Source organism: Lepidothrix coronata, unplaced genomic scaffold, assembly GCF_001604755.1.
Source record: "Lepidothrix coronata isolate B3197 unplaced genomic scaffold, Lepidothrix_coronata-1.0 Scaffold18, whole genome shotgun sequence".
In the NCBI taxonomy this organism is placed as follows: Eukaryota; Metazoa; Chordata; class Aves; order Passeriformes; family Pipridae; genus Lepidothrix; species Lepidothrix coronata.
The window spans coordinates 2,887,396-2,913,533 of NW_016690198.1; the positions used below are offsets into that span (position 1 = coordinate 2,887,396).

A 26,138-nucleotide genomic window follows, 5' to 3' on the forward strand; every position below is an offset into this window, starting at 1 on the left:
CTGAGGACCATGGTTCATCTGGCATGGTGTGTTTAGGAAGGCTAGGGGTAGTGAAACTATGACCTCAACCAAAGCCTTATGACAAAAGATACCTGTGGGGATGCATTATGCAGGAGGTTCAAGAGGGACTTGTGAATAACTGCAGGGTAGTTAGATGAGACAAAATGTGAACAGTGGCATAAAATTGGTCCATTTGAATGTTTAGGCTTGGGGAACATCTAGAATCATTCCTTCAGATCCTTTCATACAATTAGGTACCATTTAAATTTAATTCCTTCATCAGCTCAACACCCACACAGTGGCTAACAAAACCATCTCAATCTAATGAAGGAGCAGATAATGTTATAGCTGTCATATATTTATGGGGTAGAATGAATAGTTTAGAAATCAAATACTTCAGACCAGAATTAGATGCAGTGCAAAACTCCTACGTGTGCATTTTAATCTTGTGATTTCTATTAAGATAGTAGTGAGATCTTGCTTAATGTGAAGGTTATTTTGTTTCCTTAGTTTGAGGAGTTAGGAATAATGTTATACTTTTCAGAATCCACCCCCAAATTTAGTATTTTAAAAGATAAATAATCTGCCAGCACTGACTGGCAGAAAAATATTTCCTGTGTATTATGCTTTTTAGTTACGTATGTGCAGCTATAGACTTCTGAGATATCATTTTTCAATATGATTTTTTAGGCTGCATTTTTCATAAACTAGAACATCATATAGGTTTATTGCTGTTCTGCTAGACTTTGATTTAAACAGCTTGATTTTTATAGCAGTTCTTTACCATTAATATTTTTAATTCTTTGCTACACCGAAGGGAAATACTGGGGTTAAGCTAGATATCTCTGTGAAGGTGCTAGGTAGTGGTGGTCAAGAAAACAAAATAAATCTGTTATTGGAATTATTAGGCAAAAATTAGATACCAAAATGGTGAATGTCCACCTGCCACAACACCAATCTGCAGTTCTCCCTTGTAGCACAGTTCTGATTCTTCCCAGAAGGCAAGGCGTGGGTGATAAAAAGTAACAAATGGTTTCTGTGTGAGGAAATACTTGATAAATGGTTAATCTGAGGAAAAAAAAACTACTTCAAAACACATTTTCAAAACCTTGAAAACCGGTATGAAGAGAATGGATGGGAATTGACTGTTCACTGCCTCTCTCAGCAGTAAACAGCATGGGAAAGTATGAGGAGTCACATTCAAAACAAACAGAAGGAACTGATTCCCTCTGCAGCAGGAACAAGGATATTAAGGATGCTGAAAATTTGCAAGAAATCAGCTGGCAAGTCTGTAGAAGAAAGCCCATAAAGGGTTGCAGAACATGTGGAAATCACAATGATGCAGGAAAACCATGAGCAGATAATAGCTGTTAGCTGAGAAACTCTTAGGGAGAAGCATTATGTACGTTTTACATGTTTTCCCCTTTTTTTTAGCACCTGTTTATAGCACTTGTAGAGACCTCATTGTGGTCTGGATTAACCCATCATCTAATCAAGTGGAGCTTTCATGCTAGAAAAGGTTTATTTACTTATTTAAACAATTTCAAACCCATAGCAGATCCGGTGAAGTAATAAACATGTATGCAAAGATACCTTATGAATGAAGTCAATAGGCTTAATTCTTCCTTTCATATGCTAGTGCCCATAAGAAGCAAACACTTTTTGAAAGTGTTCTTTACAATACATCTTTTATTTTAATTTCATTTTCTTTAGAATTTTCCCCTTGCACTTCTGCTGATCTTGAGGAGGCCTGTAGGAACCTGAATATTTTTGTCAATTTTCTAATCATTCTCCCTAGTTCTATTTAAAACCTCCGTTAAGCTTTCCAGTTAATTTACCAATAGCATGGCTAATAAGGACATATGCTTGGTCTGTATATTATCTTGAAAATAAAGTTTAAATAAACATTTTCATAGTAACATTAACAAAGAAATAATATTTTCACTTCTGTGTCCTTGCAGTAAGAAAAATATCAGATATAATTACTAAAATCTTAAACTATTGAGTGAAAAGCTCCTGATTGTTTTTAAATTACTTTATTTCTTCTAAGTATAGTATAAAAATTAAATCTGGTAAACAATGCTAACAGATAAATTCTGTAACATACTGTAATAATAAATGCCTGCATTCTATGTCGTCCTGTTCTGTACCGCATACAACTCAATTTTCAAGACAATTCAGCATAGTTTTTGTAACAAATCTGATGATAAAGAGCTTGGGAAATCTGTTAGAAAAAGAATAAAACACATAAGTACAGCTCTAATGGATAAAGGCCTGATTACCAGCCTCTAAGTTGCTAGTCTGTTAGACTAATAAATATCTGTTAGAAAATGAAACATTTTGGGACACTCTAATGATCCCTAACTAAATGTCCAGAGAGGTAAATTCCTAATGCTTCAAGAAAGACATAAAATATTTATAATGCTTATAATTGGACAGTGTTGAAAAAGGGATTAGAAATTCGGCCTGAGCACACCTTGTAATAAGGTTATACTGAAGTGTTGCCTTCCTTCGTACTAATATAGGTACAGAAGTTTACATGTACTCAGAGCCAGTGGAATTTGTACAAGTGCCCATTTGGTTAAGGAACACTAATCACTTCAGCTTGCAATAGCATTGATGCAATTCCATCACCATATGCTCCTGCAAATCCCATCTGTAATTTGCTTCAGAAATTACTCTGTTGCCTGTCCAGCTGCTCTGCTCCATTGCGAGGTAGAGATAGGCTTTTAGCAACACCTCTCTTGCACCAGTAATACCTGTCTTAGAACCTGGTTACTTGTTGGAAATAAACAAAGTAGGAAAACAGAGGGTTAGAACTGCCACTGGTTGTGTTCTGTGACTGACATAACTAGTTTTTATAAAATTGTAAATCTTAGTGCTATTTTTGAAGTAATCCTATTTCAGAGGTCAGAGTTAAGCATCCCAGCTACATAACATGGTAAAATCTGCCAGATTTTGTCTTTCAGAAAATTTCTGTTCTTGATTAGTTTTTAATATTTGCCCTCGTCTTCTACAAGGAGCCAGTACTGGGCTCATTGCTAACTGCTTTTAAGTCTTTGTTTCATTAACACTGAGCTGGGTTGAAAATGTAAAGACTGTGTACATTTGTAGCATCAAATGGGCAGCATTGACCATTCAAAACACTATTTTGCTGTTGCACCATATTAAAAAACACATCTATCTTTGTGTATTGGCTATTTCTTTATTACTCCTTAAAATATAGGAATATGTATGGCACTGGTACTTTCATTGCCAGAGAAAGTCATAGATTAATGTTTCTTTAAATTAGCTGTGGCAAAGACATTAGTAATTACCTGTGGCATCAGTTGTATATGCCAACTCTACTTAAGTCTCTATAAAACATCCTTGTACCATTGGGTGATGCATGCAAATGAACCATAACCATCGTTTCTTTTGTTGATTTCTTGAGCCAAAGATGTAGCTTCTGCCCCAGGTTACTTTGCAAGCTGAAACCTGAATCCAGGATCAGTCCCTAGAATCTTGTCAAGTACTGAAGGTTCACTTCAAAGTCAATTACGATTTTTACTCAGTCATCTCAGTCATCAGAACTTTTCCTTTCATCACTTCACTCTTTCTCTACCCTCTCAACCAAACCAAATTCCCCAGTGTTAAAATGCAAGCTGTCTTTACCTACTGACTCCCTAGTCATATTCTTTACCTCAATGAACTGTTTACTAGCTGCTTTCTTGATTGCAGTTTTACCTTTTTTGTTCTCCACAGATCATCTTTGGTCTGATCCTGTGTTTAAGAGAACTTACAAGATATGCACATGGTCTCTGGTACAGAAACCTCCCAGGTCATAGCTTTGCTGCAATAGAATGTATATATATATGTATAAATATTTATATTTATACACAGAGGAAGACATTTATACACCCATATGTATACATTAATATTTACAAAATACATGCATGTATATTACACAGAAAACCTTAGAGAAGCAAGAGGAAAAAATGATCTCATGGATTCTGCCAGTCTAGCAGAAGCTTCTCAACATATCATCTGTGTGATGATATAAGAAGTTTAAAAGTTGATGCATATTCTCAGCTTTGCCCATCGTGGGCTGATCAGAGCTGATGTATGTCCTGAACAGTTTAGTAGTTGTGTGTTTGTCCAAGGGTAGAAGGAATATTTTCCATGCATTAGATGCACCCTTATTGATACGGAAAGGAGGGGGGATGTAGGCCTATGTAGGAGTAGAGAGGAACAAATCCAAACTTCGAGGGGGAGGTGGAAGAGTCAAAATATTTTATATTTGGAAAACTCTTGAAGTTAGTATCTAAACACATATAATTGCTAGGTACTAAAGAAAACCCAAAAAAATCTAAGCATTTTTCATGTGAAATGGCTGTTCATCAGTGTTAATATCAAGAGGGTACAGTAAAGAAGTAGTCCCCAAATTTGTAGAGTCAAGTTTTTGTTTAAGTTAACAACTTTTAACTATGCTGAAAACAATGCAATTGCTTGTCTCTGAAAGATAAAGGGTTGTGGTTTTGACTTTCTGAAAAGTTACATGCACTACAGTGCAGCAATTGTGGTGAGAAACAGTGACAAAACCCAGTTTCTTTGGAAAAATGCCATCCTTGATTATTTGCAATATGTTTCAACTGTGTAGAGATTTCTCACAGTTGCCCAATAAACACACTGGTTTTGTTCTTTGGAGATTAACAGTTTCCCCTGTGTTCTCAGGTTCTTTCTAGTATATTACAGTGTTTCTTTTGAAGGATTGGTTTTCCTGGGTCGAATTTAAGAACTCAGAGCATCTTATCACACTTTCACCAGCTCATGTTCTCAGGGGGAAAGAAGAGAGGGAAAAAAAGCCCATCAAGGCTTGTGCCAGCTAAATCCAAGCTCTCAAGGGATTTGTTTTTCTTTAGGCGTCAGATTAGATGTTCAAACCAAGCAGTGTTGTGGGGCCACGGGTCAGTGCCCACTGAACCCTTAACGAGGCTAATCCCACAGCAGCACATTCCAAGCGGCTAATGGGTGCAAGGACTTTGCTGGCTCTCACATCTCTGCGCCGGGGGCAGAGCAATAGCCTTGTTCAGCGGTCGCAAATGTGTTATTAGCAATGACCAGCAGTGGCGAAACGTGGAAAGCAGATTTTCCTCCAGGACAGGCTTAAACACCAAGTTTGATGCTCAGGTAAAGAAGAGGGAAAAAAAAAGTGTTCTTGGTGGGATTTTACGGCTAGGTTAATAAAGAGAGAGACTTACCAAGGGAGCTGAGCTATGAATAATCTAAATTCAAGTATGGCATGCACTTTATGAATTTCCTGTGGACTTTAAATTGGTTTATGAATTACTATTAAAGCAGTATTTGTGAAATAAGAGAAAGAGCAGATAAGCTTCTTGCTCTACCAGTTTTGAATATTCTTTGCTGTAATTTTCTAACGTTTATATTACTTTATTATTTCATATTGTTAATAAGAGTTTAGTACAGACAGTTTAGTGATGAATGTGTTTATTTACCGAAGTTATTCTATTGTGAAGACTCTACGGCAAGTAACATAATCTGAACTTTGTACTTCATTGCAAGTTATATCTGTCATGGAAAGATAACTGGTGTGAGACAGTGAAGCCAGATGCTTTCTTTTAAATTTGGAAGGACGAGGAAATACGAAATTAGTAAATCATGTATTTTGGCATCAAGGCTCTGATGGGTAGGATAGTATATTGTTTGAGATCTAAAAGCTGGGAAGTTTTTTTTTGTGATGGGAATAAAGGAGTTTTTTAAATCAGACTATTTGTGCAATATTACCTTTGATGAAAATTCAAATGCATATTATTATTATTATTATTATTATTATTATTATTATTATTATTATTATTATTATTATTATATTTAACATAGCTATGTTTCTTTTCTACTTCCAAAGACTATATGAGAAAGAGTAGGAAAAATGTCATTTTATTGGTTTTTGAAAGCTTACTTCTATACCTAAAGAAAAAATTTTCAGTAAAGTACCTGTTATGGCATATTTTTGTATTGCATCTTGAGAGAAATTTAGCTAGTGACCATCTTTAAAAAGACCCTAGGTCTATGTAGTCAGGAAATTCACCAAGGTAAATTATTTGCAGAAAACTATGAAAAATATAAGTATTTCATAAAGGATATTTAGAAGTTATAATAAATTACAACTTTAAGGTAATCTCTTCAGTGTAAAGTAAAACTGTGTTAGCTTCTTCAGAATTTCTATTTAACTGGCCTTTGCTTAAACAAAACAAACCTTGCCAACATTCTATATTAACTTTTTGTTTGCTACAGTAAGGAAGATCAGTCAAATACAGTTTTATTTAATGATTTTAATTGACTCTTATTTTTTCTGACTGTAGAAGTCTCCTATTTCAAAATTTGAAGTCTAGCAGACTTTTCAAATAAAAATGCAAGAAGAAAGATGAAATATTGCCAAGTAACATCAGTGACTACTAGATCCAACAAGGAATTATCTTCTGTGTGAAAGGCAAAAGAATAACTTTTTATGTACTGGGACTGATAAATAATGGATGTAGCAAGAAATTCTTATGGTACTTTATAGTTTGTGCTAGTGATATTCACTGAAAACATGGAAAACGAGATACAGATTTAGTTGAGAAAAAAGTAACATTAGGCTGTGAGGTAACATTAGTTAGTAAAAGTAATACATATGTAGGTTACCATCTAACTTTCCATAGTAAAAGGTAAGATTAATTAGTTAGGTTACATTACACAGGCAATTCCATATGTTCTCTTTTCATAGAGGCAGGATACTCATATTTCCTTTAAATTGTCCAAAGTTCATTTTGCATTACTTAATTCTCAGATAATTTTGTCATAGTTCATAGTTTTGTTTATCCTGTGCAATAAAGTAGGGAATTTTATTATTTAAATAGAATTTATAAAGTATGTCTCTTTGAAATGATTTTTAAAGGAAAGTTTTAACTCATCTCCTTATTAAATGAAATAATTGAATTCTATCTAGGTGAATGTTTTAGAGAGCTTGCTTGAACTGATATGGAGCAAAGACTTCCTAGATAATTAAAATTATTTCAAAACTCTGAAAGTCTCTCCTTTGTGGTTTTGTGTTTGAGGTTTGGGTTTTTCTTCTTTACTACCCATCTATCTTCCTTTTTTTAAAAGGTTTGTTGTGTATTTGAAAAGTAAGAATATGCTGAGGGAAATTTCTTGCTTTTCTATGAATATGAGGGGAAAGTGTTATGAACAGGCATAGCTTCACTGAACTGTTTCAGAGATTAACTCAGCCACCTCATCTGAGTCAATGCATCAAAGTTTCTTTGTCTTCTTTCAGAAAGAGAACTTCCTCTTTGTTTTCTTTTCTTATTAAGATGTTCACATAGGAAACTATGTAAACCTCTATGTTAAACAGCACTCTCGGTACTTGTGTAAAAAATTGATTTTTTTTTTTTAATTAGAGATGACTTAATTGTATTACTAAAATGGAAATAGACTTTTTAAAGCTTTTTCAATGAATAGGTGTATTTTTTTCTCTGCCATGAAGAAAGCTTTACAGTTTAATTCTTCTCCAGTGATTCCTGCTATGAGAATATAGGTGAGAGGATCAAAGTCGCCTGGCTAGTGAATATGAAAACAACCTTAAGGGCTTGTGTTGGGTGCTCAGTTCTAGAAGGAAGTCATAGTTCTAATGGAAAATGTTTGCTCTTTTAGCAAAATGTGCATTGTGTGTCTGCAAAGTCAGTAAAGATTTTTCTTTGGAGTTTCTCTTCAGTTGTATTATAATTTGTGCTTAATAAGCAAACAGATCTCATGGCATCTCCTTTCTCTTTTTTAGGCACAGAAATCATGGATAGAAAGAGCATTTTACAAGAGAGAATGTGTTCATATCATACCCAGCACCAAAGACCCCCATAGGTAATTGCATGCTACCTGTATGAAAAATGAAAGTTGATTGAAAAAAAAGTCTCTCTCTCTATATATATGCATAAAATATATATGGATATGAATATTTCCTAAACTTATTTGTTCAGAAGGTGGTTGAATTACAGATGGAGTGATGGATTCCTATAGGCACTATTTGTTTACATTTCAAAACTTATTTCATAAAAATTAAAAAAAACCCAACAGATAAATCAAAGGTGGATCAGCATCTGTGTTAAATTTCCTTATCTTCTTAGTTCAATATTCAGGGCATTGAATGCTTACCTAAATTGGATGTGTTACACACAATACTGTCAAAAGAAAATAAATGCAGTAAACTAGCAATTTAAAATATGTGCTAGTCCATGAAAAAAAAAAAAAGCTGATTATTTGTCCTGATGTCATCTGAAGACAACAGAAAATGTTCTTTATTTTGTACATATTTAGGACAAAGCATGGTCTTATTGAAATACAGGAGAGCTCAAAGTAAAAAAGACCATAGAAAGCAAAGATAATATACATACTATTTTACTTCCATACACAAAGCCTTCAGAGAGCAGGAAAACAGAGTTGAAAAGGGGTTGGATTTTCTTTGTAGTTTGTTTTCCTGTTCAGTTTATACCTGCACGTGACTCAAGTTTTCTGTTTGTTTAATGTCATAGGTGTTGCTGTGGGCGTCTAACAGGTCAACATATTGGACAGCCTCCAAGCGCCTCTGTTACTCAGAATGAGAAAAATGAAACCAGGCTCACTCGCAATGACATCCAGTCGGAGAAGTGGTCCATCAGCAAGCACACGCAGCTCAGCCCGACGGACGCTTTTGGAACCATTGAGTTCCAAGGAGGAGGCCACTCCAATAAAGCCATGGTAACCACGTTTTTCTCTTAGATAAATAATGCTGCTAGCTAAAGATAGGCATTCACAAAGAAGGAACAGCATTCTTTCTTAACTTCATGTTAAAGTATTATTGTGTGTAGGACCGTAATGTATGTTTTTATGTGTCATGTGCCAAAGAGTGGGCAAACAAAATTAACTGTAAAAGCTGGACTACAGTGTAAGAGGGGCTACCTTTATGAAGCATGAAGACAAATTAATGTGTTGCTACCTTGATTTTCTTCCAATGGCTGGTCATTCCTCTTTTTCTGAATAATTTTAGAGTTCAACTATGATTGCTGGCTGTGTCTGCAAAGCTGAAAAATATACCTAATTCCTTTTAGTATTCCTCCAGACATGTATCAGAGGATAGACCAGTTAGACTCATTGGTTCATAGTTCAGTGAAATAAGATGTCCTATCAAGTGTCTAATCTAGGAATTGGGAAATCCCTATTCTTCCACAAACTTCCTTGAGCAAGGAGTTACTCCTTCCCTATGGAGAGATACCAAAGTATATTAATCTGAAGGCATTGCTCCACTAATTTGAAGAGATATTTCCAGCACACACACTAACCCATGTATGTATTTTTCCTATGAGGAACCCTTCCATGAAAGGAAGAATCCCTCTGACTCTATTTAAACTACTGAACCTGGGAGTTTGGGAATGAAAGATGACTACCTAGCACATCATGGCCAAGACACTGCTTTGGGCAGCACTGAGGGCAGAAGCAGAGCTCCTGAGTGCTCTTCAGAATAACCTGCCCAGCAACCCAATACTGTCTCCTGCACATGAATTATTCCCACAAGGTGTCTCAGATCTGTTTTAAGGGACAGAGATTAGAGACAATGAAAATCTCAGGTACTATGCTAGCAAGAGACAAATATTTTCCTCAGATGTCGACAGAAGTGCTGGAATCGGAATGATTACTTGAGTGGATGATACTGTTCATGCAGATAGATGGCTTCTTTTGATGGAAACCAGAAAGCACTACTGCACCAAGAAATAGAAAATTAAGTAATCTCTCTGAGAGTACCGCAGACACCATATGTTCAGTTGATAACCAATCACCTAAAAATCTGCAAGGCCATTTCTAGAGAGACTCTGATTAGTAAATAACATTTGGTTAGTGTGAATAAATTGTCAACTCCTTCAGCGCTGAAATGAACCAGACTGTGCTGTTTGTATCTTCAAAAGCAGTGGAAAAAAACCAAAAAGCTTTTCATCCAAGCTGAGAAAGATTCAGAGATACAGTAATAATGAATGTTATTAACCATATATGGATACTTTGCATTAAATCACTGCTTATGAGAAAGATAATCAATAGAGCTTTTTCAGTGATGTCCTTGAAGATTGCTATAAAACAATAAACAGCCCTGCCAAGACAGAAGTAGTCTTAGAGAGCCAAGAAATGATGAAACTTTTAGGGAAGCTGTTGCTACGAATTTCTCTAGAGGATTTCTGGTCTTTGCTGGGATTTTGATGTCCTGGCATAGTGTCAGAAGAGACAGGAGATGCTTCAAGGTATATACTCTGTGCTCAAAAGAAAACAATTGAAGTGAAACTGTGGAGGTAAAATTGGAATTCAGTATAAAAGAAAGAAAAACTTCACCACAGAGTGCAGCCAGGAATGAAACCATGAGGAATTTAGGGGGGAAAAAGAAAAAAAAATAGAGGGAAAAAAGGACTTAAACTATGAGAGACCTAAATAACAAATTAAAACTTAGAAAAGACTACAAACATTTAATGATGGAAAAAATCCAGCTTTATATTGACAGTACTAGAATCATGAAGATAGTTGCATTTGCCATTTATTCATAGTCATTAAACCCCACCAAAAACATAGGAAACACCAAATTCTTCATGAACTGAAAACGACTGTAAGAGCTCCAGAAGTTCAATCATCCAACTAGTGGGAAAAGTGCTTCAAATTAAACAATTTGATAAATATCCCTTGAATGGGTGTCATGCTTGGTTACCAACAATGAAAAAAGTATCTTTCATAAGACCAAAACACAAATAAGGAGGCTTGCATATCCACTAATTGTACCTTTTTTAAATGAACAAATTAAAGAGCTTTGTTATAGTTTGCTGTGTTTACCACTGAAAACAATATGAAAGTGTCCTTATGCTCTTATTTCCAGCCCCAAACATTATTTTAGGGTACACTGTGGTCAAAGAGTTGCCTAAGTAGTTGTTGCAGTTTTATTAACAGAGGTAATTAAACTTCTGTCTCTGAATTTACTGGCTATGAAGTCTTTCCCATAATAAGTAAAACTTACCAAATCAGAAGCTTTCTATGGAAGCCGAGAGTTTGCTCAATAGAAGCAGCCAACCACTTTTGCCAGCAGAGGAGGGGGGGAAGGAGCAATTATATTGAAAAATAAGGGTTAGAAAAAAGGAATAAGTACATAATAGTCCTTGGAAACCTTCTTGTTCAGAGAAAATATTCTCAAACCCAAATGCAGAGCAGCTGACTAACATGAGTAGGAGAAGAGAGAAAAGGGGAGAAAATATGATAGGCAGATATTATTCCTTTCAAAAAATATGTTATATTACTTATTTTCAAGGTACTGGCTACCAAATAAAACTATGGCATGGGAACTGAATTTTGCTGACAATCATGGTAGGTTAATATTGTGCCTATTGGCTAATAAAATAACCTTACAAAGCAGGAAGATTTGGCAAGCTGACCAAAATCAAGAAAAGCTTCAGAGGAAGAATTCAACATAAAATTTTGCACCTATTCCCTATTTTATTTGATTATATGGATGCCCACACATGAAAATTATTAAGCAAGGAAAACACAGATCTAAGGAGTATTATCTTGGTCTGTGCTAACGGGAAAACTGCTAATTTTTTCTGAATCAGACTACAAGGAATTAGGTGGGATTTATTAATGAAAACCATAACCTCAGATTTATAATTGGGAAACCAATTAATTAATGGAATAGATTAGTGCATGTAAGACTGACAGATAATTATTTTTGCCATTTGAACTAAGAGAATTAGATTTTAGTACAAAATATATAATAAGTATAATTATACTTTTCATGATATAATATTGTATCACTTGTCACAAGACAACTAACAATGGGATCTTCTGCTATGGAAATGAAAATTACACTTAAATTATAATAGAATACATGTATTTGGAACAAAATAGAAAAGATATAGGTTTCCATATTGTCAATAGAACTGACTGGGCCATTAATTTCAAATCCACAGCCATGTAGAACAAAAATTTCCAAACAGCATGAATTTTGCTAATGCCATTGAGTTTTTAAAGTGTCTTCAGTGCAGCTGCACTAACTTCCTTAAATCAATAATGTGAATAGCTCAGGGTGCAGCAGATTATATAGAAACACATAGCTGAGATTAGGTAAGGTTGGTTAACAAGATCGGTTACTAAAAGGGCCTTTTCTTCAGTCTTCATGTAATCACAGATAATCCTACAACAAGTCTGTGGTATTTAGACCTCTGTCACTCTCATATTTTCTACAAGTGACTGACCCCATTAATATGTAGGAAATGCAATTAGCAGTTTTGCTTGGTAACATTTACATTGTTTTTACAGCAGATTTTCAGTTTTAACCACTGTAAAAAGATCTGAGAGAGATGTGGATATACATTAACTTTATTAATACCTTTTGCAAATAAATCAGTTGATTAATAAAAATACAGGAAAATTAATAAAAGCTGACATGCTTTATATAAGTTGGCTCTTACTACTTTAAGAAATATGTATGAGTTTGTCTAACTATATACTAGCGATTTATTACACTGTCAGAAAGCAATTATCAAACTACTGTGAGTGATTCCATTCCTATTATGAGCAATATTCCAAACAATTTATAAATGCATTCTATTCATCAGTGGACCAGTTAAGACAATATTGCTGTGATGCATTTTGCACTGTACTTGTGACCAAACTAAACCCATTTTTTTTAATATACTATCTGCCTTTACACACACATACACAAAACACTTTAACATTCTTTCATTAATTGGTGGTCCTGGATTTCCTAACAACTTCTTTAAAGGATTGCTATTTACAGAACTAAAATTTCTTTGATAATGTGTTTTCAAGGTTAGATGGAAGATGGCTGTTTGAAAAGCTTTGGTGAGTTAAATACATTCATTCTCATTGAATGCGTTCCAATAATATATTTAATATGCACAGTAAAATGCTAAAATATGTTTGCAGCTGCGAAAAACCAAAGTTCACTTCAGTGTTATCTCCTTAACCTTTCTTATGGAAGCATAAAAGAACATCAGTAGAATTCCAATGAACATGAACATTGGAATATTTAATATTCAGAACCTCAAAACTTTATTAAGGATATTTGGAAATCAACCACGTAAAAAAGGTATTTTTCTTTTTTTAAAATATATTGAATTTTATCAAAACTATATAAAAAGGACCTTAAAAGCCGTCAGGGCTTTTGAGAGAAAAAAAAAGAGAGATAATCCTGTAACATGCATAAACCATGGAAAGGCAGCAAACATTCTTTCTGTTACAGTAAATTAATTCTTAAAAAATATTTAGAGAATTTAAAACATCGTGTCCTGTGTGGAGAAAAAGGGGAAATAACACGGACAAACATTTATTCAAAGGACATTTAAATCAATGAGAGTCCTTCCACTAACTATTTAGTGGAACGTGGATGAGAAGATGTTAAGAAGAAATAATTTATACAGAACCAGTCTGGTTTTAGTCTAATTGACAGTTTTTCTCTTGAATTCAGTGAGAATTACATCAAACTTATTTTTTATGTGAGGATCATACTTTGAGGGAACTAGTCTTTAATTTAAAGATATGTCTGCAGTGATAGAAACTTATTTACCAAAGAGAAACACAGGAGCAGTGTTAGAATGCAGATCACAAAATGTTCCCTAAATAGATTTACTCTGAAAAAATGCACCAAAATTCTGAATCTCTTTATTTTATTCATTGAGTCTCTCATCTGCAGTCATTCACCAAGTACTTTAATGAAACAGCTGTGTTTGGGTAACAGAATAGTAATTCTACCTCTCAGGAATTTTGGCTTTTGCCCTTGGGCACTGGAGTCAAACTTGCAAGCCTCTGGCTGTTTGACTGATGATGGGCACAGCTATGTTCTAAGACAATACTTGACAAAAAATAGAAAGAACAACTGGCGTCAAATGGCACTCTTGGTGACTACTACTGTGCTGGTTTAGGGATCAAAAGGGCATGACAGCTTGAACTTGATGATTTATCGTTTCACCATTCTATGCTGATGTCAGTCAGGTCACTGTACTTTTGCTTCCTAACTAGTCAACATGTTAAATGATGGCCAAAAATAATTTCAAACATACCAAGCTGAAAATTCTGTCTGTAAGAGCAAAAATTAATCAGTCATAAAAACAGTCATCAACACTGAGCACTATGCACAGAAGAAAAATCACGATGTTTGGCACCATTGCCAAAAATTTCTAAAACAATAAATCTTATCTATGACAATTTAAATTTTAATTTACATGAATAAAACTTTCTGATCTATTTTTCCTTTAATTTCCTCTTCATAAAGTAAAGTTATCATAAATATAGAGGGGTTTTGCCTTCAGTATAAGGAACAAGCTGTTGTTTGCAATAAAAGATGTCTCTATTTCAAATAAATGCAAGCAAATATTTCTTCCAACTTTCTGATTCACTATATAGACTTGTATTTATTGAAATTCAGAGGTCTTCCTGTATAAGAAGAGTAATACATAGGCTTAAGAAGGTAGGAGCAGTGAAATCACATATTCTAGGGTAAAAAAAAAAACTAAGGGATCAAAAAAAATCAGTGGCTGAATAATGGCATCTGATGCCATTGTATCTTCATTTTAATATCATCCCAGATGATGCAATAGCCTCTATTTTCAGCATATTTGTATGGCCATTGCTAGTGTGAATTCACCTTAATTATCTTCTTAAGACTACCAGTAATGTCTTCACCAAAAAACAGAGTAAGGTACCAGTGATTCCAAAACAGAATCTCCATAATTTTCCATATAGTCCCCATGAAGGATGATGTCTTTGAATGTGTCCATGAATGTCTGTGAATGGTTGTCCTTTGCAACCTCAGNAAAAAGTAATAAAGGTTTAAATTTTAGTACATCAAACCTTTCTGAGTTGATCCTTGAAGAAGAATGAGGGCCTAAAGACAGAAAAAGAGGAATCAGGATTAGCCTTCTTACACCCCCTCCAACGTGTTAAAACTCTGAGAGCTCTCAAATCCCAACTTAAAAATTATTAACATCTCAATCTAGTCAGTGGTATCAGGCGCCATATCAGATTTCATCCCACACTGGAAATTGAATTAATTTCTGAGCTACTGAGGAGGCAGTTCATCTATATATCAACTTGAGGGTACATTTTTGCCAGACATGTATTTTCTATGCCCATTAGCTACTATGAATTTGCCTGTCTGCTGTGGAGAACATTACTGATGCACTGGGGTGAATGTGTATTCCCAAGTTCTTCCTCAGTTTTTAGTTTGGCTGTGTCCCAACTCCCCCAACTATTTGTGCAAACAGGCTTTTGCTTCCAGAAATGTTAAGAATATATGTCCACTGTGCAACAACCCATTCTTGCAAAAACCTCTGTCTATTAGCAATTTCCTCTGGAAAATGTCAAGTCCTTATTTCTTATTCAACTAGAAAAAAATCCACTTTGTTATCATATGATATTACTAAAAAAGAACAAACTTTGGCAAGAAATATTAATCAGACATATCAGAAAAGGACAAAATGGTTACATAATATATTTGGATATTGTAGTACCTGGCATTTCGCAACAAATAAGCTAGAACTAGGTATTCCTCTGATTGAAAGCAAAGGAGCCTCTATTATACACCTGATGACTGTGCTGACAACCCATCAAGGGAAAGGCTGCTGAAGTAGCTCTACAGGCAGTGATTCAATCAGAAATTTGATAGATGAGTGGCTTTCTGTAACCTATTTTATTTTATTAAGAGGGTCTTTTCAGACCTTAACAGCTATAGAAATATTTTTTCCTCTTGCAGCCTGTTTCTGCTATGTAACTAGAAATGAAAAAAGCATCACCTGCCCTGTCATGGGTTCTGTGAAACCCTTCATGCATCAGCAATAGAAAGAGCAGGAGAAAGAGCCAAAAAAAAAGCTTGCCAGAGAGAGAGACAGGTATCTGTGTGACATGGTAGTGCTATACAAGTTTTGAAGGCAGTTGTTATCTTTGAGCACACACAGATGGGCATGATCTACCCTGGTGCAAAATGCTGCAGATGTAGCACAGAACAGCCAACCACTGGAAATGCATAAGTTTGTTTCAGAGCACTTTAGGGTCTAGTGTCTTGTTGGGCAAGTTCATAAATCTGTAAAAATCCTTCTGTAAGTGATAGTTACCATTCTTTTTTCTGAAAAGTACATATTTAGTAGTCTTGTTCAGTTTAAACTTGTGTATGCTTGAATAACTCACCTTCTTTCTGTTATTTCTTGCTTTTTGAGAGTTTGACTTGGTTAACTTGAAAATGAGGTAGAATTGAATACCCAGTTGTGATTCTGACTACCTAGGCTGTCTTTGGCAGACCACTTACATTTTTGTTCCATTTTTTCATCTATAAGAAAATGCTTAGCATTGCTAAGCATTTTGAAACAATTAATTTCCAAAAAAAAAGAAAGTTATCCAGGCCATGAATTGCAAGTGTTCCATTATTCCTAGTTTTCTAACTTGTCTTTTTTCAGTGATTTATTGGGGTGGATCATATGCATTGGAAACAAGTGGGTATAACCAATCTTTTTTTTCTCTACTACTGCCCTTGTTTCTGTAGTATGTACGTGTGTCTTTTGACACCAAGCCTGACCTTCTTCTGCATCTGATGACCAAAGAATGGCAACTTGAGCTCCCCAAACTTCTCATCTCTGTGCACGGGGGCCTTCAGAATTTTGAACTTCAGCCAAAACTCAAACAAGTCTTTGGAAAAGGCCTTATTAAGGCTGCTATGACAACTGGAGCATGGATATTCACTGGAGGAGTAAACACAGGTAACAGCAACATTGAAATAAAAGCAATGGCATCTAAGAGACCTCATCAGAGAAAAAAAGTAGGACTGATGAGATTGAGAAGCCATTCTGTGTTTTATTTTATTAGTCATTTCTGTACTATGTGTAAACAAGAAAATACCAAGTTCATACCAGCCTGGAAGCTGGTATAAAACAGAATAAAAGGTTTTCTAAAATACGAAAAGCACACAGTGGAACTAAAAATAAAGCCTCCTGGGAGGCAATTATATTAGTATATTGCCCATTGAAGACTTTAAAAAATCAACCGTAAGCTGCAGGGAAGGACTACTAACCAAAAAAGTCAAACTCTTATTACACAAAACAGAATACATTTTCATCCAGAAAAGACCTATATTTTATCTTATAAGATGATCTGAAGTATGCAAGGAAAAACATTCTAGTTTTTGAATGTGGCAGAAAACTTTTCCTTTCTTGTTGAGACCTTGCCCTAAGTTTTTTGCTATTACTCTTTCAGCAAGAGCAATATCATTGCCATTTCTCTTTGAAGAACATTCTATATAGGTGTCCTAATGACCCAAGATAGCAGCTGGCCCAGCTCTGCTAGTAGACCCCATGTAAGTTTTGGGAATAAGCTGAAAAACACAGGTCCCCAGACAAAAAAAGTTTGGCATTGACTTCTCAGTTACCCTCGCTGAAGGAGGCAGAAAGCAGAAGAGATTCAGGGGAAAGTCAAAGAGCTCTGCTAGAGATATATGTAAAAATTTTGAGCTAAGACATCTACTTGTAAAATCTTATGTCATTCTCATTTGCTGCAGTAACAAAGCTATAATTTTTTACTTTAGTAGTCTCAAAGAGTGTATCTTCTTAGTGTCTCTGGAAAACAATGTAATCATTCTATCATGTGTTAATTTTAGTGCACTGTAGATCAACTCCTACATATTTGAATATAAATGCCTAATAGGTGTCTTGGGCTTCTTAGTTTCCAGAGCACATCAAATTTAAAACAATATTAAGTTTTATCACTGCAGCAGTAAGAATAGGATATAATCATAGAATACGCTAAATTGGAAGGGACTCACAAGAATCAAAGAGTCCAACTCCTGGCCCTGCACAGGACAGACCCAAGAGTCACCCTATGTGCCTGAGACTGTTGTCCAAACGCTTCCTGAACTTTGGCAGGCCTGGTGCTGGAAGAAAGCAGAGAAGAGGCATAGCTTCTGGACATTTAGATAAATAGACAGACTTGCATGTATGTAATATGCCCCACATCTCTTAAGAACAAGGGACAGAGTCAGGTTAATTTTGGCCTTTGTACTGTGATGATAATAACATTAGTTGCCAGATACTCTTGTATGGCAAAGACAGATATAAATTTTGTATTAAAAACATATAAATTTTATGTTTAATGTGCATTAGAAAAATGTACATATTATACTCTTAATGCAGTGGATGACCACAGGAACTGTGGAAATCAAACTACAGAAATTTTGTTTAAAAAAGGACAGATCATAACATTTGCATTTGGCAAATGCACAACTGCTTTATACTGTTTTTCAAATCATCATAGTTGCAAATGCTAAAACAATACAAATGAACCAGAAAAGTCAGCATAAATAAGTTATTGTTTTTTCTGTAATCAAAAATTACCTAGACAAAACAATGTGGTTCAAGTGGCTTTGTGATGTTTAAAAAACATGTAACATCAGAAGCAGTTCTGTGATATCAGTTACCTCTGACTGCTGTCTTTGATTTCTGGAGCAAAGCAGTTGGTTGCTCCAGGTTTACATTTTCAAACTGTGGAGGTGAAAATTATTTGTGAAATTGTACCAGTTGAGAATTTCTTAGTACAGTCTTTTTTGTTGACAATGAGTTTTAAAACTGGGTTTCTCTTAAGGAAAATTATAATTGAAAAATCCTGGAAAACTGTTATTGGACTGAGAATCAGCAATGTGACAGTGATAGCATACTTGACTATAAACATGACTGGTAAATTACTTAAACTGATTGTTCTGAATATTCATGTTATGCCAAAAGTTGATTATTCTAAATAGCAGAAATTTTCTGCTTTAAATCCTGAAAAAAAAAAGAAAACTCAGAAACTGAGAAACTCACAGGTCTGCTTCAGTGCAGCCACATCCTAAAAATAGTTCTTAATAGTCAGATTTTAAAAAATTATTTTATTAAAGGGAAAAAGGAATGACACTTTTCCTTTGCACAGAAGTATCACTGAAACTGTCAAAGCTGGTCTAGATCAAGCAAGGAGCACCTGGAAGAGAGCTGGGGAGCAGTCATTCTCTCTACACTAGTTTCTATTTTCGCACTGATTCCCAGGGGTGGTTTAATACTCTGCTGGAAACTGTCTCAGGTGACTGAGTAGCGTAATGATGTTTCCACACTACCGTCCTTTATGGGACCATCTGTGCATGAGCTACACTTTTGGAGAGTTTGGGGGGATGGAGGTGGAGGGGGACAGTTAGTTCATGTCCTTCTTTCTATGCTTAGAAATGCACAAATGCTTGCATGCACATCTATATGTGAGCACAAGTGCAGATTAATAATCTGCAGTCAACTCTCAATATCTTCATTCTTATTTCTAGAGCTGTGTATTTTTTTCTAATTACTTCATTTAGTTTTTATATTCAATAAAACAGATTTAAAGAAATATTCTAATAATAATAAATAGGAATATACTCATAACTTTATTTAATTGTAAGTATAAGCATAGGTATTCCCTAAAAGCAAGTCTATATTAAATCCATATGATAGTGAACAAAAAGGACATAATTTTGAATTTCTGTTTTATGCTGTTTCTTTCCCAGGAGTCATTCGGCATGTTGGAGATGCACTGAAAGATCATGCCTCAAAGTCTCGAGGGAAGATCTGCACCATCGGTATAGCTCCCTGGGGGATTGTGGAAAATCAAGAGGATCTGATTGGCAAAGATGTAAGCCCTATATGGACATAGATCATTTCCAGTATCTAAATCTTCCAGTTACTTTTCCTGTCCTCTCCATCTCTTACTTAATGATTCCTCTTAGAATTATTGTTTGTAGCAAAAAATTAATATATACACAGGTTTTCTGTTATGGTTGGTGGTTTTGACATGGCAACAATAAAAATTCATGCACTAAATGTTCTTTAAAAATAAATTATAAAGAAATTTCATTACATGCTATTCTTGAAAATATGTTAAAGATTCATTCTTAGAATTCTGTGACTCCTGAAAAGTGCCTAAGAAAACACTGATTGCAAGGCTCGAAGTCTGATTTATTATTAAACAATACTATAATGCATTGGATAAATTCAGAATTGTAGACTGTCCTCCTTAAAATATATTCCCTTCTATACATTTTTGTTGATGCAATTTTGAAGGATCTTATAAATGATACATAAGATCAGCCCTCAATTCACTTCAGTCACTTTCTGAAGGACAGGGTAGGTGTTTCTCCTACTCTTTCACATCATTCTTCTCTTTTAAAACTATTAATAGAAAGATTAACCCCCTCACCTCTGGTTCATTCCCAAGCAATCTACCTGAGAACCAGTGACTAACTCTGAGTGGAGGAGATACAGTTTCCATTCTGCATAAAGAACTTTTTTCTGGTCTGCATTAGTCTAACCCATCCATCTCTGTATGCTCATCCATTAGCAAGTTGGGAAGGGAAGGAAGATTCAAGTATCAGTTAGATCAGAGGAATTACAATGAGTATGAAGAAAATGACCCAACTGGAGTTCATTGCAATTCACTATTAAAGTACAGCCATTAGAGGAAATCGTATTAGTGTGAGGTTTTGCACTCTAATACCACACAAACAGGATGGGACTTTGCAGCAGTAATTGAGTCACTAATGAACTCTTCTGAGATGCAGTGAGTCACTAATGAGCTCTTCTGAGATGTGGTTCAGAAGGTGACTAGAAAAAATAGCTAAACATAAAGAGAGGTAATACACACATCGATTTCAAATAAGCAGTCTTTAGTGACTATGCATGGAGTTTTGGAAACATTGCAAGAATGAAGAAGTCAAAAAAGAACATCAAATTTTGAATTTTTGTATTTTGGAACATTGCTTTTCCTTCCTTATTTATTTCCATCTGTTGGAAAGCTACCTACCTCTCTGTTCTCAGGTAGACACAAGCACTTTAGGGCATCTGGAGCCTTCTTTGGCAGAAAGAGCTAAAGAAAGAAGTTGATTCCCACCTAACTGGAACAGGTTCCCTGATTTCTGATTTCTTTAAGCAATGCTTTCTTCTAAATATCCTTCCAATTTCATAGGAAATGAAGCAGTTGTATGGTGATTTTATTTTTTTAAAAAAGAAGGTTTTTGGTTAAATCAAAAAAAGGTTAATACTCTTATCACAGAAAGTGACAAAAGTTTAATATAAAATAAGAATAACAATTTGAGTGAAGTCTTCTTGTAGACACAATTATATCAGTAGGGTTATAATTACAGGGTTATCACTAAGGACAAAAATATTTTGAAATGTATCTTTGACAGACAAAATAAAAATTTTTCTCTGAACATTCTGGCCCCTAATATTTTCATTAAATTATTGATCAGCAGTATGATGTAATGCTTAAGCACTTCTGGTTTTATTCATCTCTGATGCACGTGAAATGATACTGCTTTATGGTTATCGATATCGAATTTCATCTTCCAATTTATTGCCTCATCAGGCTGCTTTAATCCACTGAAATGTCTGTAAGCTTTTCAACTGATTAACCACAAATCCCTTACAACTATGTTAAACAGAATATGACACAGCTTGAGATAGGCCGTATAAGTCATTAAATCTTCTCAGTAACAGTCTTTGCAAAAATTAACTTTTCATTCTTACTGTTTTCCTCCCTTCCCCCATCTCTCCTTAGTTATTTATGCCTCAAACCACTTTCTCTCTTATCCAATGCATGCAGTTTCTTTAGAAGAATTTGGTGAGGAAGCTGTTTTGAAAGCTTTTTAAAAATCAAAGTGTACTATATTGACCGGCTCATTAGAGGTGAAAGCAGTGAAATCAACCGAGAAGGGGAAATATAAATAGTACCCTAAGCATGTAAAATGAATCATCATCAAGTAAGAAATAAAGGCCACAAAGGATTACACAGGGGGAAAAAAAGTCAACCAATAGTAAAAGACTTGTCAAACTCTGGCATCAATGTGGATTTATGCCTATATGCAGTATGTCTAGCTAAATTATGATCAGAACTGAAGAGTTGTCAAAACATACCCTTCCAGCATGAGATAGACACAGAAACTGTCATAGTCATGGGATTTTGAGAGTCGATGGGGGGCAGAAGCAGGGAGCCGTTGTCACTGCACATGCCCCACTCCATGATGCCTCCCTGTGCCTCGTGGCACGCTCAGCAGAGATGCACCTCTCCTGATGCTTCAGCCCATGCCTGGCCTGTGTGGATCTAGAATTCACAGCAGAGGGGTTTTATTATATTTACCAGTCTGTCCAAATCAGTCAGCCTTTGGGAATCTCAAGGGCTTTCCTCAGAGCCACAAGGAAAACTGACTGAGTTAAAGAAAATAATACTGTTGTTTGCTATTTGTTGTACTGTGATGATTAAAGATCCCTAAAGAGACATGTCTTACTCCAGTACTGTAAAAACAATATAGCATAAAATATTGCACCTCTTAACACTATTAGATTCTAATTTAAAAACAAAGCACACAAAGGAGTTAGTTGCCCTATTTCCTCACATTTTCTGATAGAACTGAGAAAGTGGCTTGTTGGGCGTTGTAGAAAACTATAATTGTAAACAAGTTTCTTCCTACATACAGAATCATTCTCTCTTCTAAAAGAGTACACTTTTTAAGTCTGTAGCATTCACATCTTTACTTTCAGGGTCTGGTCAGCCCTCGTTTGGGTTTAGTTCCTAGTAACCTCAGTAAGAGACCTGGGGCAGAGATAAGGACTGGCCTATTTGTAGCATTTACTGAGCATTTGGGCCGTTGTGCTTCCAGGATCCTCTAAATTAAACCAGGAACTACCTTTACGCCTAGTGTGCCCCAGAGTAGTGAGGCTGCAGAGATGGCTTGATTTGAACAGCTGTTACTTTTTGAGAAGCAAAGCATGCATCTCTCTCTGAGCACACTGTCTCAAATTCTTTGCCTTCACCTAGACTGCTCAGATTCATGCACTGGTTCACATGGCACTTGCATGCTCGTTGTCATGGTGAGTTACCCTGAGAAATTTTTCAAGTGCTGTCCCTATGTTGAGTGTCATGCCCTCAGGGAGTCTAAGCAGAACAACAGTCCTTTTAATTCAAGTTTGCTGCCACCTCAGGGTGCAAAGGCAACTGCTGGGGTTAGCCCAGCTTGTCACCTATTGGCAGAATGATCTCAGCCCATGCAGCATGAGAGCTGCTTCCCAGCATATCTGCTGTTGCATTCATTAAACTGTATTTGGAGGGACTGTCTTAAGTGTAAATGCTTCTTTCAGCTCTGCAGAGGAAGACAGGGGAACATTATTCCCTATTCACAAAGCAAAGTTGGATGGGACTTCGAGCAATCTGGTCTAATTTCCCTGAGCATGACAAGGGTTTTGGAACTAGATGATCTTTTAAGGTCACTGCCAACTCAACCATTATATGATTCTGTCTATGCAGAAAGAGGATGAGAAGACAACTTAAAGGTTTTTTCTAACCATTTCACTTGCCTGTAAAATGCAAGGGATTGAAAAGAACAAAGGAATTGAAAGAGAGTCAGAAATTGAAAATCTGCTGACTGTAGTGGAAAAGCAAGTGACGTCAAGGAAATAACCTCAAAGGCTAGGATTTTCTTTCCTTCCTGAAGATTTTGCTTATCCTTTAATCAGGAAGAGCTTAACAGTGTGGTTTGAGAAATTTTATGGTTAAAAAAAAATTCAGCTGTTCAACTATGCGTGTTGTGAACAGTTGAATTGAAAATAATTGTAGTCTCATTTTCCTTCTATAAAATTTATTAATAATGAGATTCACCTTGTAGCTAAACACAGAATGAAAGCATAGCCTTCTGATACGTCCTGCAGCAGCATTAATGAGTCAATGTGTGAAGCCACTGGTGCTGCAACTCATTAGAGCTACAGGTCAGGCTGTCACACAAAGTTTTGAGCTGTGGCTCTCAGGAACAAAACCACAAGCTCTCAGTGGAATTGCTGCACAGAAGCTTGTAATCCTACAATGAATGGGCAACTCAAGGTATTCCTTTACTAGCAGATCTTACTGGTGTGTGCCATCCATTTATTAAGAGATGGGGTGGGTATCGGTTTAAAAGTCTGTCACTGTTTCAGTTTGATTTTATTTGATTCTTCCATGTGTGAAAAAGAACCTTCCTTCTCTTTCTGACTGTGGCATGGGATACATGGTTTCTGTACTGCAGAAGCTGGCTAATGAACATGTTCTGGCAGCATATTCATATTTGTTAAGTTATATGCACTCATGGAATAACTTGTTATGAATTAGGCACTGAAAGAAACTGTGTAAAAGAAATCTGAGCCAAAGCTGTCACCTGTTCTCACAGTATAGTACCCTCACTTACTGTTGGCCAGCTGTCCTCTTGGTTTTCTCAGATCTGTTTCCTCCCTTTTGCAGGATGAACAGCTTACAGAGTACCCTCTGCATGAGTTTATAACAGCAAAGGAAATCTAAGAGTTGGCCAAAGTGTGGCAGACATTCTCAAGTGAAAATAATATAGAGAGAGATCTCTGGCTAAAGAATTACTAACACATATTCTTTGTAAAGAATTATATCTCAATTAAAAATCTCTTTAGAACTACAAAAAAAGAGAAAAGCTTAGGAAGAAATCAATAAGTTATTGTACTCTGTTTGGAAGTATTTATGTCAAATTTGGAGTGTATAATTTTGTGCATTAAAAGCACCAGAAATGAAAAATAAACAATGGCAGAACTGTGAAGAAAAGTTTTTGCAGATGACGGATAGCCCAGTTGAGTTTTCTAACAAGTCACTACATAATTTCTTCAGCTACTACTTCATTTTATAAATTTTCAGGAGTTTTGTCTCTCAAAAAAAAACACAAGACATACGCAAACAAGGCAGGGAACAGTATTGCCAGAAAATCTTTGAAGGATCAACCAGGATCCCTTGACAGAACACCAACTCTTTTGTAATGTTAGTACAGTCTTACTTATGTCAGTGGAGACCCGCCAAGGTATCTAACAGCCAAATTTGGCCCAGTGCTATTATTTGGTCTGTTTGGTAGCTATGAATGGGATACACCACAACAATTTTCTCTGCAGCAGAGTTTCTCCTGATGAAATCACATCAAGTGAAGTGTAGCAAAATCTTCATTGAATGGAAACTTTCTAAAGCTGTTGTGAACACAAACAACTGCCTTTGTAGTAATGCTAAGAATGGGCCAATAGTTTTTTCCAAGAAAATTGAAAATGTGGTGTAATATCAAGTGTACACTTCTCCAAGAGTGGAACTCACCTGTATTTGTGTGTCTGTAGAGGATATTCTGTGCTGGTGGCTCTGAATGAGCCAAAACTGGAGGTACGGTTCTGGGTGGGATCTGTGAAGGAAGAATCAAAGATTTCAGTCAGAGCAAAATAAGAATTTACTGCAACACTGTTAAAAGTCAGCAGCAGACAGGGTATACAGTGTGTGTGTGTAGTCAGACAGACCTTTGGAGCACTGACCATCGTTTGGATTTTACGTGGAAACAGTAGACATTGATGCTATTGAAACAGATTATCATGGAAAACCATTTAAGCAGTATCTGCATCTGGAAGGACAGTGTTAAGGTCATTTTCTACTTTACACGTGGAAGACAGTAATGCTCAATGAAATACTTGAAATAATTTTGATTTTTTTTTCTATTACATCTTGTCAGCTAGTATCTTGTACTTGATTTAGTTCTGAGGGTCTTTTCTATTTAATAGAAAATTTAATTTTTTTCCTTTGTCTGTAAAATGCAGGTGGTCCGACCATACCAGACAATGTCCAATCCCATGAGCAAGTTGACAGTGCTCAACAGTATGCATTCTCATTTTATTTTGGCTGACAATGGCACTACTGGTAAATATGGAGCAGAGGTGAAGCTTCGTAGACACCTGGAAAAGCACATTTCACTTCAGAAGATAAATACAAGTGAGTAACATTTGTCTTGTATTGCTTTATAATTGCAACTATAAAAAGAAACACTGAGTACAAAGAAGCAATAAATTCTGCATATTTCGGGGAGTAGTTCTACTGTCTAAAATGGTAAGCATGAACTAATAAAAGCAAATAGTGATAAGCAAAGAAAATAAAATTTTATTTTAGAGTACGGTGGGTAAAGGCATAGCTCAAATAGCTGGATTTGTTTCTGGTAAGTTTCAAACAATATTTCTCAAAGTTTAGATTCAACTTAGGTCTTC

At 35.6% G+C, this 26,138-nt stretch overlaps 1 protein-coding gene across 4 annotated transcripts in view; it reads left to right on the forward strand.

The window, feature by feature from the left end:
* The window catches only part of TRPM3 (transient receptor potential cation channel subfamily M member 3), a 417,155-nt gene that overhangs the window by 278,864 nt on the left and 112,153 nt on the right, over positions 1 to 26,138 (forward strand). For all 4 annotated transcript variants that reach the window (XM_017807295.1, XM_017807296.1, XM_017807294.1 and 1 more), the window contains exons 2-6: positions 7,814 to 7,893; positions 8,562 to 8,766; positions 16,586 to 16,799; positions 19,598 to 19,722; positions 25,698 to 25,869. In XM_017807295.1, the coding sequence (XP_017662784.1) occupies positions 7,814 to 7,893; positions 8,562 to 8,766; positions 16,586 to 16,799; positions 19,598 to 19,722; positions 25,698 to 25,869 (796 nt within the window). The remainder of the gene's footprint in view (positions 1 to 7,813; positions 7,894 to 8,561; positions 8,767 to 16,585; positions 16,800 to 19,597; positions 19,723 to 25,697; positions 25,870 to 26,138) is intronic.